This window comes from Cottoperca gobio, chromosome 21, assembly GCF_900634415.1.
Source record: "Cottoperca gobio chromosome 21, fCotGob3.1, whole genome shotgun sequence".
Lineage (NCBI taxonomy): Eukaryota > Metazoa > Chordata > Actinopteri > Perciformes > Bovichtidae > Cottoperca > Cottoperca gobio.
In genome coordinates, this window is record NC_041375.1 from 18,418,977 (window position 1) to 18,441,555 (window position 22,579).

The window sequence follows — 22,579 nt, forward strand, 5'->3', positions numbered from 1 at the left end:
GCATGCGTACTAGTTAGTGTTGCAAATGTCATCAGATGCTCCTATTACACACAATCATCTATATTTCTTTCAAAGGTGTTTGCTGTTTTTCATGTTAAATACTGGATAGTTCCACCTTTTAGTTCTCTATATTTAATGTCTCTCTTTCCAATTTTATGTAAAATCCCTCTTGAATTGTTTGGCCTTCTGTCCACACTAAAGCCATATATGGTGAGAAGTCACAAGCAGACATTACTTATTGTAGAAGCCAAATATAAATACTGGAGATGTGATGTTCACATGGACACACAGTCACAAGACCACAAAGAAAGGACACCAGGACAAATGCGATATTGCTAGGCAAAGAATTTATAAATTAATAAAAACATTCCCTTTGTAGTGTTCGTGTGACAGCTTTTCCCACTTTGTATTTTTGTCCTTTTTTTCTAATGATTTCAAAATATAGAAAAATATTTCTGACAACATTCATCATTACATTATTTTTTAGCATGATTTTCACTCTGTCCTGTTGGTTAGTTCACATACCTCTGCATTTCAGACCCATTGCTTTTTCTTTTCTTTTCTTTTTTTACAGTATTTACACATTGAATCAGTCCACATCATCTGTCAGCCTCAAACGGGGGACACCAGAGCAGGGTTTGCATAGATCACATGGGAGAAATCGGTCGGAGGGGGGGGGGGGGAGTCAACGCTTTTCAAAGAAAAAAAAAGGTAAATTGAGAAGATACTGTACATCCCGTGATAAGCATTACAAGTCAACACATGAGAAATCAATTAAAAAAAACGTGTGTACATGATGTGTAAAGAAATCAGCTGTGAAAACAAAATCTGCAACCTTTTCAGATGAACTGGATACATTTTCAAAGCTAAAAATAAAAAGCCCCAAAGTGTTTCTATAGTTATAGTCACACAGTTAAAATCACTTGCAGAAAAGAACAAACTGTAAGTGTGTTTGAAACTGAAATGTGTTGCAGATTTAAAGTAGGAAACCTTGTTGGGGGGGGGGGGGGGGGGGGTGAGGGAACAAAAGGCCGTGCTATAATTCTTATTCAAATGAAAGTCATTGACAGTTGAAGACTTTGGCTTCCTGTTTGCATTTACCCTTTAAATATAAAAAACAAAACAACATGCTTTGAATTTTAACCACAAATAAACAACAGAGTGTGTGAAGTATCTGATGCTATTTTTAACTCCGATAGATCAATTGTAGTGTTCAAGTACATTCTGTCTGAAACGCAGACACAAACTAAAAAAACATCTGTGACATGACGACATTTCCTGAAGCTTAGCTTTGGGTTCACCGCTCACCACAGTCTGTCAGATAACAGTCGGAAAAAATCTCAAAGTGATCAAGCGGATAAACTACAGACAAGGAAACGTCAACCACCACAGCTGAGACGCATGTTTATCAAGCCAACACATCACAAACATAACACTTTATTCATTTGGTTTTCTCTCGTCACTTCATGACAGTAAGATGCATTTGGTGACAGTGTGTGTGTGTGTGTGTGTGTGGTGGCCATTAAAAAGGAGCTGCAGTTAAAGACATTTCTGTGTTGGCTTCAGCGTCCAGCGATCGTAGTTACTGCATATTCAAAACCCCTTTCTGTAATGTAAATCAGTATTGGTGTGTGTGTTTTTTAACAGGCTGCCCACGATCCCAACTGGTGCCTAAACAGTATGAGGTCTCACTTGTCTACCAGCAGAGGAAGCCACTTGCTGCCGTTCTTGTGGAGTGTGAAGCTAGGTAGTCCATCACGGTAACCACACAGCCTACATCATATTTGCCAAAACGGCCCGTTTTATTCGACTGTATCTCCATATCAGCGCTGTACTAAATTAAACAGGCAGGAGATATTCCCTTGTAATAACGCCCCCCTTACAAACGCCACATCTATCGTCTTTGTGTTCTTAAAAATTAAATACAAGTAAATGTTAAAAACAACAGTAAGCAGTGAACAATGACTGCAGGGAGTGTAGACAGGGGTACATGGGCGAAAATCCCAAATGAGAAAGAATGAAATAAAATCAGTCACATAGGACAAATGCCAACTATTTAGGTTTTGCATCTCAGGGTTACTGAGCAACTCCCTTTTTTAGAAATGATGGACGAGTTAAAAAAAAAAACACGAGCCCTGTCCAATGAGCTTCAGCTGGTAAATGTCTCCTATTTGGGGATGATTCCGGTTTATTGCAGCTTTGGTCTTATTCTTACAGGTTTGGACTTCTGACAATGTTGTCGCGCCAATAAAATGTTATCATAATCATGTCCTTGTATTTTACTTTTATTGTAAGTGTAGTATGTTAGACATTGGTACCTTTTGTTGTGGGTTTATTTATAGGCCTTTCAGCATTTAACAAGTGCGACATTAATAAGGTTCATTACAGATCGGATTGCTTAGAGACACTGGGAGTTTCAGCATTGTCAGAGATGTCTTTGGTGTCCACGAATGAGTCACGCAAATACAGATAACTGACTGACAGGTCTTCGGAACAATGCGACTGACCCACGTCTTTAACAGAAGTGTTTGTAAAAAATAGTTTAAAAACACAATCTTGAGTGTAAACGTAGACCTGGTGATCTAGATCTGTGCACGGGAAACATTAACCTGACTCGGTGAACGGATGGATGGATGTTCGGATGGCAGTGAGTAAAATACAGAAGTGATTTCTCTATCAAATTGAATTAACAGGAGCAAACATTCAGTGTGAAACGCTGATCTCCAGGATGCCTTACTGACCTCTAAAAACCTACTGCAAGCTAGTTTCAGCTCTGCACTATTGCACAAACCAAAGAAAACTTACTCTTCACTATCCTTATTATTTAATTATAAACCTGGCCTCAACAGGCATGCGGAAACTCTTAACTAAATGGTATAAAAACTGCAGGGTGATACGAAATGTGTCTAGAAATTCCATAGAAAAGTGAGTTACAGCAGCAATAAAGTACTACAGTTACAAACATGACGACCATGGATATGTGGTGTTCAAAGATTAAGACTTTGCAGGATGGCAGACGCTTTTAGCAGCTTCTCTGCTGCGAAAGGTTGAGAGAGAATGTGCAGGAAACCAAAGGAATTCACAAAAAGCTGGAGCATAGCAAGATGGATCTTACAAATAATGCTTCATTTTACAGGTTCTTCATTTCATAATAATTTGAAAGTGTTACAGAAAAGAACAAGAAAATTATTTAGAAATGACAGAACTGTACAATTAAGAATTACCATTTTATAAAACAAAGTGAACGTTGAGAATGTTTTTTGTTTTTTTATATACGAATTTCCTCTTGGCAAATGCTACTAACACTGTGGCTGCGACTTCATTCAACCTCAGACACGAGAAAATAAATTACACGTCGATCACAACACTGGCACTGACTCCGGCACATCCTCACATGCACATTTATACTTGGTACCTAACAATAAAATGAAGAGATAGTAGCTATTAAACGAATACAAATGGGGGTAAGTGTTAAAAAAAAACAAAAAGCATAGCAGCAAGTCCAACATGAGCAGTCGTATGTTCATTTTGGCCCGTCTCATCCTAAAGAAACAATATTTCTAAAAACCAAAAATGGAAAAAAGTGAAATTGCTTCGTACAAGCTTCATGTTTAGCTCACAAACTAAAGAACCGTTTAAAGAAATGTCAGTGAATGCCCGATGAGGACCTTTACAAATGTCAGTTAAAAGTTAATAGAAATGATATAACGCTCCCTAGAAAAAAACATCTACCTTTTTTTTTTTCTGGCAGACTCGTCTTTTAAAAAGACTACATGACACACAAAAAGTATGAATTATAAAGCAGCGCTGCCTGTTCAATCCAACAGCCTCCTTTATGGCAACAGGTGAATGGCTTACTGATGGCCTGAAGAGTTGGCGTCACCTTTTAGAAAGGAGTCATTCAAAGAAATGTTCAACTAAACCTCAAATACACAACGACAGACACACCTGCTCCCGCACGCTGTAGATATGTCTAGAAAATGGTGCAAATGCAAGAGACAAAAACAAAATGATTAAAAAAAAAAAAAAAATGGTATTCATTACCCAAAGTTTTCCAGTACATTTGTGTTGGCCGTGCTGATTGGCAGGAGAGAAAGTGGCACTCTCCCTTACCTGTGTGTTCCAGTTTTCGTCTCGTTCATTGATGACTAGTCTTTGCAGCAGAGCAGCCTTTAAAAAAATAAAATGGACATTTGAGACGCTCTGAGGAAGATTGACTGTTCCCCTGTGAGCCGTCTCTATTGGCCAGTGCTTAACGGAGGACGAACGCAAACGTGAGCTTGTCGTACAGAGATGGCCAAAGCTGATTGGATCACGTTGTAGTTATAGATGAGTCTACACTTTCAATGTGTTCCTGCCAAACAATTTTTTGGTGTTTGTCTTTTTTTATAATTTTGTTGAGGACAAAACTTTCTTCTCCTCTGTGCCGCCTGAAAGCACCCTTTCAACTAAAAAACATAAAGAGACTAGCACCAATATGTTCATCTATTTCTTTTACCTGTGGCTTTACTGCGTCACATTATACCATGACATGGCATCTGTATGTACAAGCTTCTAAACCTCAAGCATTTACTGAGATTTTCTGTGTATAGAATGTAAATATAATACATGATATGCACAATATCGTATAAGTGTACAGATGAGGAAAATTCTTCCAGTCATATTAGGTATCCTATAACGATTTTGGTACAAAAATGCCACCGTCATCATCTCGTCTTTTTGTCTGCGTCATTGCAGACGACCCACTTCAGTGACAAGGAATTCTCAATGCTTCAGTCCGTCCCTCTGGTGATGGGAGAATCCTATAGAACTCTTTTTACAGTCTAATCAGATAGAAATGGAGGCTAAGATTTAAGGAGTTCACCTTCTATTCCTCTGCCTCCTGGCTGTGAGGGAAAGGCAGAGTGACAGAGTGCTCTTGAGCCAGGGCAGCCAGCTCTTTGAGGAACTCACAGAAGATAACGGCACAGTAGACGGCATTCTTCACTCGCAGTGCCTCAGCTTGCTTCTCCAGGCCAGAGGCCCCTCCAGCGCCTCTGAACAGAGCGCTGTGCAGAGATTGGCTGCCGTCCCGTACATGTGCGAGGGCCAGCTGAGCGGCGTGTCGAGCCCGGGTCGGGCTGTTGGTGTGGCGCAGGATCAGGTCTCCGAGAGATGGCTTACGGCTCTTTACTGGAACATGAAAATGTTAAGTTTACAAGTCAGCACAGTGCTAACGAGGATGTGACATGAAATACTTCTGAACTCAAGGGACACTTTCTATGTTTTCAGGGCTTTCAAAAGGCTGAAAGCTCTGGGGAACAAAGCTATTAGGTGGAGCTTAAGTACAGATTATTTTGTAGAAACACTCGATCCCTTTAAGCTTAAAGTTCACACTACTTCTTCCCAGTACAGTTTCCAAGACAAAATAAGAAATCCGTATCACAAAAGTGACAACTGTAGGAAATTCTTTAACGACATTGTGTCAGGTAAAATGTAATAAAAATGCTTACTTCTTGAATTTTATACGTGTCTATCCATACGAGCATTTCTTTCTTTAAAATTAATTTAAATAGTTTCATTATTGTGATGGTCTTCTTTTTAATCTTTTGTAAATTAGTGGTCAAACATTCTTCAGTTTAAAAACAATTCCTTTTAAAGTTAAATTGTAAGTAAATCACTTTGAAACTACTCCAGTGTATGAATTGTGCTTTATTAAACCAAAACCCACCTTCCCTCGTTTAAAGAGGAGAATTGAACTTTAACAATAGAGAAATAACTTGTTACATGAATATTTAATTTTTGTGTGAAAAGAAAAAGAAGAAAAAAGCAATTTATCTTCAAGGTGTTAGACCTTGATAATTAACTGAATCACATGCAAAGAAGTTTTACAAACGTCTAAGGAAATCTGAGTCCTTTCCAGTTAAATAGCCGGAGAAGGGAAGGCATGAAAAGGCAAAACTTGACCGTAAGTGGTCCTAGTCTGCCTGATTAGACACTAGAGAGACAGAGACACAGAGAGACAGAGAGACAGAGAGACAGAGAGACAGAGAGACAGAGAGACACGGAGACAGAGAGACAGAGAGACACAGAGACACAGAGACACAGAGACACAGAGAGCGACAGAGAGACAGAGAGCGACAGAGAGACAGAGAGACACAGAGACACAGAGAGACACAGAGACAGAGAGACAGAGAGACACAGAGACAGAGAGACACAGAGACACAGAGACACAGAGACACAGAGAGCGACAGAGAGACAGAGACACAGAGACACAGAGAGACACAGAGACACAGAGAGACACAGAGAGAGACAGAGAGACAGACAGAGAGACAGAGACACAGAGACACAGAGAGACACAGAGACACAGAGAGAGACACAGAGACAGACAGAGAGACAGACACAGAGACACAGAGAGACAGACACAGAGACAGAGAGACAGACACAGAGAGACACAGAGAGACAGAGAGACACAGAGAGACACAGAGAGACACAGAGACACAGAGAGACAGAGAGACAGAGAGAGCCACAGAGACAGAGAGACAGAGAGACACAGAGAGACAGAGACACAGAGACAGAGAGACACAGAGAGACAGAGACACAGAGACACAGAGCCACAGAGAGACAGAGAGAGCCACAGAGACAGAGAGACACAGAGAGACAGAGACACAGAGAGACACAGAGAGACAGAGAGACAGAGACACAGAGAGACAGAGACACAGAGAGACACAGAGAGACAGAGAGACAGAGAGACAGAGAGACAGACACAGAGACAGAGAGACACAGAGACAGAGAGACACAGAGACAGAGACAGAGACAGAGAGACAGACACAGAGACAGAGAGACAGAGAGACAGACAGAGAGACAGAGAGACAGAGAGACAGACACAGAGACAGAGAGACAGACACAGACACAGAGAGACAGAGACACAGAGACACAGAGAGACAGAGACACAGAGAGACAGAGACACAGAGAGACACAGAGACACAGAGACACAGAGACACACACACAGTCTCTCCTGTTTCCATGCTCACCTAATGAATCAGAGCGCCGCAGGGTAGGAACTGCTGCAGGCGAGTCAGCCCAGTCCACTTTGCCTCGGGCCACCAGGTACTGCTGGGCTTTCTTCAGCATGGCGGGGAAGTCCTCATGGGAGGCTGCAAACGCCTCGATACGGTTCTTCACAGAACCTAGAACCTGGGGGGGGGGGGGGGCTATAATCTTTACTATCCAATACAGTATTAGTCATCCATTTACAGCATCTTAGAATACGGACGAAAATGCAATATGAAAAAGAAACTCTACGCAAATGCATTGTGGGCCTGATGCTTTTGGAACAGAAGCTAGAACAGAAGTGATGTGGGCTGGAAGACAACTATGCGTACCAACAAGAGACTAAAAAACTGTCATCACTTCAAGTAAAAACACAGAGCTCTTTTTATTCCAGTTTGTGCTGATACCTGGTGTAGAAATGTAATACCCGTAAGTTAAATACAGAGTATGGAGAGCATTCTTGGTCATTATCGCAGGTTTCGCACGGTGCAGCGTACCTGGATCAATGACTTGACGCTGGGCTGGAAGACCATGTTGGTGTTGAGCAGGAAGGAGCGTAGGAGAGGCTGAGGATAGCAGGCCAGCTGGGCTACGATGCCCGTGAGCAGGATGTTGACGTACAGCGAGTTTTGGAGCATGTTCTCCAGCTTGGCAAACAATACAACCATGAACGGACCTGCGCAGAAAGGTTTATGGATCATTTATGGAACAATAGCGCACACAACTTTAGCTCGGCTGTATTTGAGTGTTAGGGACCACAATACACCCCCCCTGAAATAAAATACATTAAATACCAGTTATTGCACAACCAGAGTGACGTGAGCGATGAGAGTCTGACCTGTGTACGGCTGAGAGGCAGGTTGATTTAGTGGTCTAGCAGGACTGCAGAGGCCCACCATAGGCCCTTCTCCCTTTGCGTCACCCGTCAGCTTCACCTCCGGGGCTGACGACAGCTGTTGTTCCTCCTCTTGTCGCTCAGAAGACACAGACTCTCTGGCAGTTTCCTCCTGCTGGAAGGCTGCTCTGCTGCGTTCCTTCACCCGGTCCTCCAGCTCCCTCAGCTCCTGTGTGAAGGCCTCGATGCTGATGCCCTGGCCGTTGGAGTCTCCAGGGAGCTGCGGTTCTCCTGGTGCCTGCTCCAGCAGCTCCTGGATAAGACTCTCTACAGATTGTTGCGCCTGCTTGGCTTCTAGAAGATCTGAGGATGCACTGTGTGGGTTTGAGGTGTCGCTGGTCAGCAGTTTGGTGTCAGACGTCGGCTGGGTGACGGGGCTTTGAGAGGAAATCTGGTTAGGGCAAAGCGATTTTGCGTCACTCATTTCACTGTTACTAAAAATGGACTGTGGGAGAGCGGTGCAGCTTTGGGAGGAGCAGGTGACAAGGGATCCATTTTGATTTGCGTTTTCATCCAAATACTGCTGCTCCCCTAAGTCTCTCTTCACTTTCTTTACCTCCAGTCCTCTGTCTCGATTGTCTGAGCACCCGTCGCCCTGCGCCATCGTTCCATTGTACATGGCCTGGTAGCTAACAGTGATGGTGGAGGTGGGATTGTGAGGTGCTGGGGACGAGGCGGGGTGGGAAGTCGATAAAGGGTTGGATGAAGGCGAGGAGGAGGGGACGAGACGAGGTATAGGCTTTGGCAGGAGCTCTTCTCTCTGCAGGCTGCGTTTCTTGGAGCGTGGCGTGAGGCTGATGCAGTTGTTCTTGCCGATCGTAACGTCCCACTCGCCGCTGTCCCGTTCTGAGCTGCTCCACTCGGACCGTGCTGCAGCAACAATGGCCGCCCTCTGCTGGCCTGGAGGGGTGTTGCTGCTTCCTCCCGGCTGGAAAGAGAAGTGCTCAGGGAACATAGCCATGGAAGGATTCGCGGTAGGGGGAGGTGGGGGTGGAGGGGCCGTGTTCGGGGAGGGGTTTTCACCATCATAGGGCGCAGACCAGTCACGGCAGGCCCAGGAGCAAATCTCAATGCCTCGCCGGGAGTCTTTGAGGTACTGCAGATAACCCGAATCCCAGTCCAGACAGTCTGTGTTAGTCTGCTGCTGGTGCATGGGGCTGTCAGGGGACATGGGGTGTGAGCTGGAAGGACCCGACTGCAGTGGCTCCATGCTGGTGGGGGTAGCGGGACCCCCTCCTCCTGATCCACCTTCCCTGCTCTGTTGGCGGATGAAGAAGGCTAAGCGGGATGGGGTGCTGGGTCTGGCTGGTGCTGGAGACTCTTTGCTGGGACTGTTCACTGCTATCGGATGACAAAATACAGACGCATGAGAGAAAGAAAAAAAACTGCACTGGAATTAAGATTTTGTGCTTGTAAAGAATGTAATTTGTACCACCCAATAGATGGTAAAAAAAGAGTTTAGAGTGTTCAGTGTTACGTAGAGCTGTAAGTGTCACCTGTTCATTTTCACACAGGTGTTTGTTGCTCACCTTTGGCCCATAATGCATTTTCCTCGTCCCGCTCAGCAGAGGACGCTGCATTCACTCGGCAGCACTCTGGGATCAGGGACAGGAACTTGTCTGCCGACTTTCCGTACAGGTCAGTCTCCCTGATAGCACGACGCTGACTCAGCATTACATGGGTACAGGGCAGTAGATACCTGGGAGCACACACACCACACAACACACACATCATTTCAGTCATTAGCAATGTTTGCTATTCTATCTTTCTGTGACAGTTACACACTTTAGTTAACATGTTAATCATGTTTAGGGGCTGCTCCTTGTTTAATTTTTCAACATTTTGAAAGAAGGACCCATATCTCGGTGACAAAGTGTGTTGCTTTGCCAATATGTAAATGTATTTCACAAAAACATTTTTTATTGATCATTCAAAAGAACCCAGGCAGTAGATCTAAAAACAGAGTGACTTTGTGACTCATAGATTAACCTTCCGTTGGGATGATGCTGAGATGTGCACACATACCTGAGAACGAGCTGCAGCATGACATCTTCACAGTTCAGAGACAGAAGAGTCCTGAAGAGGCTCAACGATACCATGCAGAGCTGCAACACACACAGATTAGCAGAGCAATTAGATTATTATCTGGAAAAAATACCTTTTTAAAGATGAAATCTTTAGTGACTGAAATTTAGGATTATATACACACACACCACTGGATTGTTTTACCAACTACACACAATGTCCAATACAACAGCCGATAGATTCAAATGACTTCAACTCTCCAAACCCGATACTGCTGTATTCTGCCAGAGACACTTTCAATCAATTCTATTTCTCAGCCCCCGCACCACCCACACAGCGGAGTTCATATAAGGGCTTTGAGGCTCCTTATCTCTCTCACTCTCACACACACACACACACACACACACACACCCTTGAATTACTGCTGATGCGTGTGAGCAGCGTGTCCAGGATGGTGTCGTTGTCGTGGCGATGCAGCAGGATGAAGCGCAGGAAGGTTTTAATTAGGGACGTCTCCGACACGCTGCGCAGGAAAAGGTCCAGGTAGGCGGTGCTGGCAATCATCTCGTCCACTGAAGACTACAAACACAAACACATTGAAATGTTGATCAAAACTGCAAAAGAGGGCAATGCAACAACTGTACATAAGATGAAGCCTAAGATCAAAAACCAGCAATTAGACAATTTCTTCAAATATTTAAATATCATTTTTTGCTTTGACTCACTCTGACTCATCTTTTGAAAAAAGTCCAGCACAATTGTTCTCCTTCCAGTAACTCAAGAGCAGCCATAAACAAGTGGTCAATTTCCATCTGTGTGGTCCACCATATCCTGTTTTACTTACAGGGCCAGTTTATCCAAATCACACAAAAAAAACTTTTTATTTGATTTATTATTTTTACAATTTACCCCACATTCCCTGAATGGTATCTGTCCATGCAGATACTTTGTTGTGCACAAAGCCTTGCAAAAAATAATCATGGGAACTATTTTCTAACATAAAAATGGTTCCAATGTCCAATGCAATGTATTCTTCCTGCCACCCATCACTTTCTTACCTTATGCAGCGCGGGTCCCATGACGGGCACGAGGAAGCCGTTGTGGAGGTAGTCCAGGAGCTGCGATTGGACCAGGGGATGAGCAACCTGCACCACAGCGTTGCAGAACTCCAGGGAGTTCATGAACAGCACGAGAGATGACACGCCCATCCAGTCCTCCCGCCGTAGGGCATGCCAGTCGTCTCCTCGAACTTCAATCTTCCTGGGCAGAGAGGAGTAGAGAGCGCTGAGGCCCGTCGCCAACACCTGAGAAGAGACAAAGAAGCTTTAGATAAGACAGCTGTGTGTCAGCAGGAGATTCAGGTGCTGCACAGCTCTCATGTCAAAAAGTGTGTATATCTTAAAGCTCAATGGGGTTTCCCCCCCTGCATATTTCAAAAGATAAATACATTTTTTAACTTACGTCATTAAATCTATTGTGCATTTGTCAATCAAATTTTTTTTGGGTTTGGACTGTTGGTCTGACAAATAACTTAATTTAAGATGTCACCATGGGCTTTGGTGAATGGTAATCTTTAGCAATTTGTAGACATTTTATAGACCAAATGATTAAATCAAGTAATCAAGAAAATTAATATGCAGATTAAAGAAATAGTAAATTGCAGCCAGATAATAAAAATCCCCGTTTTAGTCCCAGAGATGGCTCGTTTATACGGTGTATAAAGTACTTGGCAGTGTTCTCTTGTATCTTGGCTGTAACACATTTTGTTTTTATAATACCACTAGTAATATGTAGGAGCTACTATATGTATAGACATGATGGAAAAGTCAAGGTAAAAGCTCTCATGTCAGTGTTTTGACAACAACCTTTATAAAACTGTCATTTTGCTTGCTGGACCAGTGAAAATATGCGATACGGAAATCTGGACCCGGTGGCCAACAATTCATTGATGAAAATGAATAATAAAAAAGAAAAAGAAGAGAAGAGTGTGTTGATGAGCACCGCTTACAGAACCACACAGCAAGGGGCCTTCTACAGTACAGCAACACATTTATTGCTACATCCACAAATGTCAAACAAAGCTGATTGTAATGTGTGAGCATTCACAGGCAGAACATAGTGAGCATTTGTTCCTTAATGCCACCTCCACTGACCCTTCTAGCCTGTAAGTAGGTCAGACTGGAGCTGCTGGAGAGAGGGCAAGCAGAAAATAGCTGAGCCAGCTCTTTACCAACAGAGTGAACAGGCAGAGGAAAAGAGAGCAGTCCTGACCACAGCATTAAACTTTGTTATACAGACATACTTCTCAAGCCACGTCGTAATCGCTCCTAATGCAGTTTTGAAGCTAAAATGTGGCTCAGTTTCTGTAATTTGTGAGCAGATTTTGGCTGTCGAGACTGTATTTAGAACGATGGTCTGGATGTCATGTGCACACAAACCTTCGCCTCGCACTGAATCGCTATCAAAATTAAAATCAAGCGAGTTAATACAGTCTAAAAGTGCCATGAGCAAAAATATGGCTCTTTAATCACACCTAGTGGCAGCTGGAGGAAACTACAACAACATAGGCAGACTCAGCTCCAATCTTTCATATTTTTGATCATTTGCAGACAAAATGAAAATATTTCAAAACAGCCGTTGGTGGTGGGTTTGCTTCTTCTTCTTTTTTATTATCTAAAAGTAACAGCTGTCCTGGTAGTTTAGACCTTATTGATTTATGTAACACAGCAGCAAACATGTGGTTATTTTTTAAGATGCCCACAGGAAGTTGAGGCAGAGCTGATAGGATGCTGATAAAGATGAACGGGTCTGTCAGAACGCAAAGTCACATCCTTCCCCTTCCATTATCACACACCATCACTGATGCACCAGTGTGTATATGTGTGTGTTCATGTGTATATAAAACGGATGGCCCTTTTCTGTAAGAGCCAAATTTGACTAGCATATAAATAATAGAGTTGAGTTTGATAATATATGCAGAGTATTGCATAGTAATGGGAATTACTGTCAGCTAAGGTAACCGCTTGTACATTTTCGAATGCTTCCCTTTGAAAAAGACGCTCAGGTGGATTTACCTTGTGGATGGAAAGTGAACACTTGACATTGATATTGAGGATGTTAATAAACTATCAAAACCAAATGATCGGCCCCCTTTTGTAGGCTGCTAACAATTGCGCAATATCATTAATGAATGCTTGAATACGAGTCAAGACGTTCTACCTTTCTGACTTACGATTAAAGCTATTAAAAATATGCCAAAATACCAACACCAGGGTGAAAATATTACAAGTTGTGCAGTTGTTTAACCTCAAATCCTGATTGGCCGTCGTATATAGGAATTAACCTTTAACTTCATATTCAGATAATGACAAAATATACTACAACATATATTCTATAAGTGCTTGGACATAGTTACGGCCAAGTGCAGTCTCAGTCAGACCCACAACAGCAACAGTTTCTAGCTAAAGATCTCTTTTAGAGTGACAAAAACTCCCCCCCAAAAACCCAAGCACATAAAACAATGTAGGAAACCTCAGGCCAGGAAGAAAACTTGTATTACTGTAATCAAATACAAATCAAATACAAAAGACGCAGGCCAAATTCAACACCATCCTCTACCAGAACCCCAGTTTAAGTCTAAAATACAACACTTTTCATAAGAACTTAGTATCCATGAGCACCATTACTCACCGGGCAGAAGTAGGAGTTCTCAGAGATGTAACGTGCCACGGCCTCGTGGCTGGCCGAGGTCGCCATAACCAGCAGCAGCGCGTCTCGGGCCTGCTGTCCGATGGCTCCGTCCCGGTGGATGAACGGCACGAGGAGGGAGAAGATCAGCAGATTGGTGGAGCCCTGCTGAGCTGGTGATGCCCGGAAAAACATCTCTAGAACCACAGGCTGCCGCGCCATGGACACACAGATCTAGTGGGCATTTACAGAGTGACAGTTATAGACAGTACTACGGCATAATCCAAAACACAGAACAGGGTATGGTTAAAAAAGTTTGGACACAGTCTCTTGATTTTAGCAAAGAGAGTTGTTCTATAATTTAGTTCATCAAGTTTTAGTGCAGAAATCATATAACATTTCCAAACCAATCTACCATTTCATCCAAATTTGACTTTTTTTTTCTCTTTTTACATGCATATTTCAGCTAAATTAGCAAGGTTCACTTTCTGCAGTGCAAACTTCCCCCTAAAGTGCTTTACATGGATTTCTGGAGTGATTTAACTTGTGCTCCTTTCTAAATGTCAAGTCAAATAAATCTGTGTAATGTTGATCGAAATAGTCAAGTTTGACGTATCTAGTCTTCGTAACTCTCAATAATCTTAAAGTATGTTCTCATTTTTATATTCCATGAAGAAGAAGAAGACTAACAACAAACAACTTCTTATGTAGATTGTATTAGACATTGTACATTAGAGACATATATATATATATATAGACTGTAAGTGAATGTACCTGGTTGAGCAGCAGTACCAGGCTGTTTTCCAGGGCTGAAGGACAACCAAGTTCTGGGTCAGCGCAAGCTCCCAGCAGCCTCAGCAGGGAGTGGAGGACGGCTGTGTGCTGCAGCAGAGGCTGCTGGGACTGGCCGATGAGCATCTCAAACAGCTTGAGCAGCGCCCCCTGGCTGTCAGGGTCCAGTCCGCGGCGGAGGTGCCACTGAACCAGGCACTCTAGAATATTCTCTGTGACCACCAGCTCCAGTATGGGGCCCATGGGTGCCACTCCAGCGGCACCCTCTGGGCTCTCAGCAGGCCGCTCCTCTGCCAGCAGACATAACATCTGGTCGGTGTGATTCCTCACTGCCGTCAGGTCATCGCTGGAGGATGAAGGCTCCTGCTGCTCCAACACCCAAGAGACCTGAAAAAAAAGTAAGTTTAACTCTTAACATTTCTGTCCTTGTTAAGGAGTTAGAAAGTAGCAACAGTGACCTCTAACAGGCATTTTGTTCCATTTCAATTAAGTTCTGAACAAGTTTGGAATTCATTATGCATATGACAGCGAGGTCATTAGACTGATTAAATTCATTAATCTGGACATGGCATAGCAGGTGTAAAAATAAATAAATAAAGATGGCCGAATTCCATTTAGCCGCTTCAGTTTCAGAGTATCGTATGTGGCTTATTGACCCAGTGGCCGTGTATGAAACCACTATATTTACGGTCTGCCATTGTATTCGCGTGTCAAGTGTCTTGAGTGTGAAATCTATACTGACGTGCACTCAAACCCTTCAACAGTCGAAGGAGAAAAGTCATGTCCATGAGGTTTCACAACATCTATAAAGTAGTCTACTAGTCAGCATGACTGCAGCAATGATGAGTTTGCAGATCTGCACACAGATTGTGCAGATAAGAGATGTTCTTCTTTGTGTTAATGCAGTTTGAGTTAAATGTATGAGAACCAATGTGGTGAATGTTGCAGGACACATTTGCGTTTGAAAATAAAATAAAAACACACCATCCCACAAAACCTCTCTTTCTTATCATCTCCATTTACATGGATTATGGATTATGGATATATATATATATATATATATATATATATATATATATGGTATAACTCTACCCTTCCCTTACAACAGTTATGAAAACATGAAGGATTGATATTTCAAAACATTGACAGGGCACTACAGTTTTCCTCCACTCCAAAACATATGCATGACAGAACTAGGAATCATGTAGTGACATGTAGGTGTAGGGAGCACCTCTGCATATCTGCTGGATATGTTGCAATTCAGTTGCAACATATTAAGACTACCGTCTGCTTCTTCTATAATGGATTTCTAATTAAAGGAATTATAATAAGCCTCCATGCAAAATGTCTGGTCTGGGAAGAGTACAGTTTACACACACCATGAGCTTCCCACAACAAACCAAGAAGTATCACTCAGATGTCTGATTCTGCCTCTGAGGAAATTCAACAGTCAGGCAGTGGCAAGGCTCTGTAACCTATAAAACCTTCAGCCAGTGATTGGATATAAGCCAGCCACACTGTTGTTGACTGTCTGACCACTCTCATCAGCACTGGCACAGCCAACTCAATGTGTGAACATCCACACTTTGTGTCTGTTCGAATAATCATTCACTAAAACAAAGAAAGAGCCTTGACATTCAAACTGGTCTCGCTATCTTTAACCGTTAACCAAAAGTGAACATTTATAAAATATTTTCTCAACCATTGTTAATGACTTGAAGTGCAGAGTGTAACTGATTTAGTGCTGAAATGATGATCTAATTACTTTATCAACAGAAAATAAATCTTCTGTTATAATCAATTAATTAAGTCAATTATCAAGCAAAAACTTTTCAAATGTGAGGATTTTCTGCTTTTTTCTGTTTTATATAATTGTAAACTGAATATCTTTGCACTGTTGGTTGATCACAAAGTGTAAGCCAAACTTTATCCAAGATATGAAACATGTCTGTGTGTTCAGATGTGAGTTATGACTAAAGGCATTAAATCAAAATTCAACGAAAAAAGGTGCATCTTCCGCTCACCTGTCTCCAGTGGTTCTCAAACACCATCAGGCAGGTCTCCGGGTCAGCAGTGCAGGGGCTGGAGGGGGCGGCACTGCGGCCGGACCGACTCCCAGGACCCCGCGGGTTCAACCTGCTCAGCCAGCTCATACTGGACCCAGTGAGAGGCAGGTCAAAGGTCACAAGAACTCAAAGATGATGGAGGGAGTTCCCGTATTAAAAGATTTAAATGGAATATAGACGCAACAGAAATTAAGAGGGAAGAAAAGGGAAAGATGTGGGAAGGGGGAGGAGAGGGAGATGGGGAGAAGAGGGGGGAGCAAGGGGAGGGAGAGTGTTTCCAAACAGAGAGGAGGAGGGGAAGGAGGTCTGCTGCAAACGCGCTGTCACTGCCAGTCAGTGTACATCTAGGAAAAGCCCGTTGCTGCTCTAGAATCTGTGCGACCCTGTCCGCCCTGTACACCCTGTCATCCAGTCTGAAGCCAACACCACTCCATAGCCAGTCAGGACGGCCCCTCTGCGCTGTGTAAACAAGCACACAACACATCAGCATGTAATCCTGCAGACACACACTATTCTCACAACTTTTAAACTCCCACAATATTCATATGGAATTGTGTTTTTTTCCAAGTGTATATTACGTGAATATATTTCTGTATTTCCATTAGTAGATTCTAAAAATGGTTTGTAAAAGCCTTTATGTTTATGGTAGTCACTGTGCATGTTTAGCCTTCAGTGGGAAACACATTTTAACACCAAATCTAAAACTGATTGGAATCTGGATTAGACGGAGCTAGTGCAGTGTTTATAAGTGTATTTATTCCAGAGGTCCTGGAAACATTACAGTAGATTTAATGTTTCATCATGATAGAAAAACATTTTCTCTAAATTTCTATAGATAAAAAAAATAACCAGATGGAAATGTCTGTTTTGGCTAAGCCAGTGAAATAAATGTCAATTATATACATCTGTAAATCCAAGAAAATGCAATCCAGTATTTCCATAAAACAGCCTGACTCATTAATTTGCAATATAGTATGAAATGGTCTCATACAGCCAGACATATTAAAGTGATAGCTACCTCAGTGGAAAATAAGTATGCAATTAAAACACCCATTGATTCAGAACTCTATCACTTGTGTTGAAGAGCGTCTGTGTTTTTTTTCTGTCTTTTCCTAAACAAACACATAGGTCAGCCTCTACAGTATGTTGTTACCAGGGAAACCATTCAGTCGCTCTGTGGAAACGCTACATCCAGTCCACATTATGCTCAACATGGGAGTAATTGTATGACCTGTATTATGTGTACTCATTTCAAGCATTTTCCATGCTGATAAAGTAATAACATGAAATGGGCTGCTATCAAAGTCTTGATAGTTTTTAAAATGAGAACATGAGAGAATTTACACGGTCGGAGCCGATTGTGTTCTCCGCAACTGCTCGTAAAACATCTGGTTAATCAGTTTTACATGTTATTGCATTCGAGCAAAGATAAACGAGGAAGCAGTCATGATGAAGAGTTGCAGGCAACAGGACCTTACTTCAATTTGGGCTCAAACCTCCATTTTTAAAATCAGCGACACCTTTGCATTTAAGGGACGGTGTTACTGTTGACTTTCTGAGGTCACTGGATGTCTTGGTGCAATCAATTATGGAAATATGTGGTTAAAGATCTTTAAAGTATCCAATAATCTCCACCTGTTATCATTGAATAACATTTTCCACGGCAGAGCTGAATACACTGCTGTGTTGGCCATCAAATCGTAATAGCTCCTAAAAATATCTGCCGGAAGTTGTGTATTTAGTGATGTATTTGGAGGATTATTTGGAAAGGACTGAACAGATGTATTACAGATGAGCAGTGGATTATGCTGCAGGAGTGCCTTTTTTTTTTTTTGCTTTGACCCGACATCTAAAACCAACAGGCTTATTTAATACTTAAGATAGATTTTCTTTGGCATATTCAGAACCTGTGGATGCGGTTATCAAAGTTTAATTTCTGCTGGAGAATCCTGATTTCACTGTGATGCATGTAGTTCTTAGTAATGTCACCAGCTTTGATAAAAGGAGATTGAACGCTATTTCTGTGAACATGTTTGCTTTCATCTCCCAAGCGTTTGAGTAAAAGATCATTCACAAGACCCCTGTGGTGGTTCCAGAAAGGTTCAACGGGTTAATGAGTTCAATGCCACACTGCTAATAAGGAAGTATAGACAAATGCATTTTAAAAGTTAATTTATTTTATCTTTTATGGCACAAATAATGTGGACTAAAGCCATGACGTGGACTTCCCTAAATCAATAACGAGCCATGCTTTTCTTTATTGAATTTCTCATACAGCTGTTGAGTATCTACACAAACGGCACTGAAAAAGGCAGGTGACATGTAACGGCCTACCTTCTTTTAATGATTCACCAGCCCTCAACGCGTGAGGCAAAGTTACTCATAGTCATGTTGCTCTGAGAAAATCTAATCTTTCCTTTAAATGAAATTAATCCATACACAGACATAAAAGCAGAAAGAAACTCAACCTACAAAAGAGTCTAAACAGAGATCTGGCTATGATTCACCGTAAATGCCATTACCTTAAATGCACGTCAGCCAGTCTTCCTCAGCATTGAATACAAAACCTTCGGCTCAAATTTCAAAATGTGTTTTATGTCACGTCACACGCACGGAGCACCATAAAACGACACCCGGAAAATGAGTTCAAAGTTCAACTGCAGATTCCACTAAAGGGAGACTGCCTTCATAAAGCCAAGTGAGTTTGTCAAAGGTTAGTGATTAAACACACCATACCACAGATAGGCTCGACTGTTATCTCACAGCAAATTGTCTAAAAAAAGCCCAGATATACTCTCTCAGGCATTCACACAGACTGAAAGTGGAAACAAGTTTGTTTCCAAAGTTTCTGTGACTGCCTACGGACAAAATGACAGCCACACCTGTTTTCTGCAGACATTGTGCAGTGTGCACAGGTGAGAAAACAGGTTACAGCACTCAGCAAATTCTGTCCTTCACGATCCTCACATTTCTCCTTCTGTACCCATGTGTTTTTAATGTTGAACTTCACTGATCACGTCTGCTTCTGCAGTGGTATAGGCAGTGAGTGTTCATAGCAGCAGCTGGGACAGATATGAGCAGTTACAGACCTTCACCTGATGTGCATTTTCAAGTCATGGCAAAGCTGATCTTAAAAACACACACCAGAAAATGTGGCTACCTGTGTGCTTGTAAATGCAATCATTTATTTCCTGCAGCCTGCTTACAAATCTCTTGTCCCAACAGATACTTCTGCTCTGCTCTGCTGTACTGTTGCTGAGTGTAATATAGTAATATAGAATGTAGTAATCAGCAAATGTTAAAATTAGTTTAGCTGAAATCAGTGACTTTTCTTTTTTTAAATCATTGCTTATTAAAAAAAAAACCTGATCAATTGTCCAATTTGTTGCTGATTAGTTTTCCTTTTTCTAATTGTTTCTGGTCTAATGCATGAAAATGTACTCTTGTTAATGAAAGCATTGAGATGCACTTGGAAAGTTTCCAAAGCTCTGTGCAGTATACCCATTTTAGCAAATACTCCAAAGATATTGGTATTCAATATCCAACGCTAAACTTTAGATAATTCATCTCTATCAGAATACAATCTGTTAAAGTACTCTGCACTTAATCAGAGTGTAACTTTAGCTATTTGCCTTAGATCATGAAACCTACTCACCTTTTAGGTGAATTTAGATTACAGATTATTGAAGGATTAAGTGCTTTTGTCATATCTGACAAGGATAAAGATGACTACCAAAGTTTCTGGGAAAACAATATCTTCTGATTAAATTCAGACCACCAACGTGAACAGATTGTACCATAACAAGCCAGACATCAATCACTGCAGTGTTGTGTGTCATGTGTCCCCTTCAGTCTGACAGACTGTTAGCGCACCTAGTTCTCAACCATCAAAGAGGACGACCTTGCCTTTAAACTAGGTGGTTAATTAACGTTGTCTTAATAGCATTTGGGAATTACACCTGATCCTGTTGTCATCATCCTGCGCCAGATCTCATATTAGCCAACCCAAGCGGCTTACGTTAGGGTCCGCCGAAAAACAACAATCAATGCATTTTAATAGTGAGATGATGTAGCAGGCAGCTAGACAGTACTGCAAAGATAATTAGCTATGTTAGAAATGTCAACCATGTATTTGGTTAATTTATCGAGTTGAAGTGTCTTAATAGAAGGTAATAAAATAACTTACCTTTGATATTTTTGTAGAAGTCTCAACAGTTGTTGCGAGGTCCTGATTTCCACGGATACCTGCTAGCTGGTTGCTAGTAAGTTAGCGCTGGTAGGTTGCTAACGACTAGCTGCTAATGAATTCCACAATGTCAGAGCAGTAAACGGATGACCAGCACGCAAGTAACCTGGAGACACCTGGCGAGCTAGACCATATTGAGCCGGGGAAGCTAACAAATTAACCACTCCTTCATTCGGGCTGCTGTGCATCCTGTTAGAGACAGATAAACATCCCATTTGATGATTTCTCAAACACTCTTCCCTTTCCCGCAGCCATCTTACTTTAACTCCTCCCACACGACTTCTCTGACTCACACCCACAGCGACGCTGCTCCTCTGGCTCTGCTCCTCTCGGCTGTATGAAGGGTTCAAGTGCCACAATTAAGGAGATAACACGGTGAACCAATTATATACGAACAAATGTACACACAATGTCGGCTACTAACGGTTTCATTTTGACCGTTAGTACATGAAAACACTGAGGAGAAAACAGCTCATGACGACTAAGCATCATTCTTGATCTTAAGTAGTTTAATAAAGTAGTTTGACAACACAACTCAGTCTTTTCCTGGTGCTTTCAACTATATCGCATCTTCATCAGTTTGCTTCATTAGTGTATGACATTAAATTTAGAATTGCTTTTTTTCTCCGTTAGCTTATGAGCTCTTCAGGAGCCCAGAACGGACAAACCAAACTTTGGTTCTGGAGAGGGCCTTTCACATTTTTAGGTTACCTGAAAACCACAGTAGTTCTCCGGTACAAGGGAAGGGTGAGCGGAGGGGTACTCAGTTGGTTGCAATCTGCAGCCTCAACACTAGATGCCACTCAAGCAGTCTCAAGTTTCAAACCCAAACTGAGATAGCCCTGGTGCCATTACTGTGACGCCATCTGGGTTATTTTTTCAATCCTTAGAAAAAAGCTCCCAGGTCGGCTAGAACTCCTCCAGACAAGTAAAGTGAACTTCATGTGTCCTTATTAAAAACTGATAAGAATAAATAGAATTAAAAAACGTTCTCTTATAATTTTCAATGTTCTCTTTTAATGTGGTATACTTATGTACATACACAGTGCACTCAGTATGTTTAGTGACAGTGATACACATAGTTTGCGCTCTGCCCTCCTGTTATTGTCACTAACAGCGTCTGGGATGTGCAGAGAAAGACCTCCCTAGTTTTCTAGGCGAAGGAAGAATTCCCAGAGGACACATGACATCTGTTGTGGTTTTCTTCCATGGAGACCTGCATCACCAGGCAGTGCTCAGGTACATCCGGTATGTTGTTAGGTGAACCACGTAGTACCGCCTGATGCAAGTCAACGAGGTTGTTTGAATTATCGTCCAAGAAAGTGCAACACGCTCATGCAGGACGGAACAAGATCAAGAGCAAAGGCCATGCTCACTTAGAAAGATGTGTCAGTGTTAGGCTACACTTTTAGAGAATGGATAAAACAGGGGATGTAATTATTAAAGGTAACCAATGGCAGAGACTGCTCAGGTGGCAACAGGGGCAGAAAGCGACCGAAGAAGGACAAGATGGAGTCAAGGATGAAGGGAAACCTAACACCAACCTGGATCTGAAATTGAAAGTTAAGTGAGTAATTAATTCATCATAATCATGAAATTAATTCAGACTTTATCATCTCTGAATTAGTGAAGAACTACCAAGCATCTTGGATGAGAGAATAAATACAAATGTATTCTACGAGAGAGCATTTTTAGCTACAATAACAGCATTTTCGCTAAATGCATATTCTTGTTTTTGCCTCTTAATTTGTTAGAGGATTTAAAAAAACAGGCAGGCAGTTTAAGACCTTACACACAAGCAGGGGTGTGCTATGGTATGTATGAAAGCATTCAGAA

The 22,579-nt window shown here is 42.0% G+C and overlaps 1 protein-coding gene across 2 annotated transcripts; it reads right to left on the reverse strand.

The window, feature by feature from the left end:
* Positions 1–328: 328 nt before the first annotated feature.
* On the reverse strand, positions 329–21,024 carry fhip1b (FHF complex subunit HOOK interacting protein 1B). 2 transcript variants are annotated; one of them, XM_029459142.1, is made up of 12 exons: positions 20,684–21,024; positions 16,456–16,956; positions 14,414–14,818; positions 13,643–13,873; positions 11,011–11,256; positions 10,364–10,531; positions 9,953–10,032; positions 9,457–9,626; positions 7,871–9,265; positions 7,530–7,708; positions 7,014–7,176; positions 329–5,172 (listed from the first exon to the last, which is right to left on the reverse strand). In XM_029459142.1, the coding sequence occupies exons 2-12, from the start codon at positions 16,582–16,584 to the stop codon at positions 4,868–4,870; spliced, it is 3,471 nt and encodes a 1,156-aa protein (XP_029315002.1). In that variant the 5' UTR covers positions 16,585–16,956; positions 20,684–21,024; the 3' UTR covers positions 329–4,867. The 2 variants fall into 2 exon arrangements, with proteins under 2 accessions (XP_029315002.1, XP_029315001.1); XM_029459141.1 differs by having other exon boundaries at positions 7,871–9,268.
* Between the last annotated feature and the right edge of the window lie 1,555 nt (positions 21,025–22,579).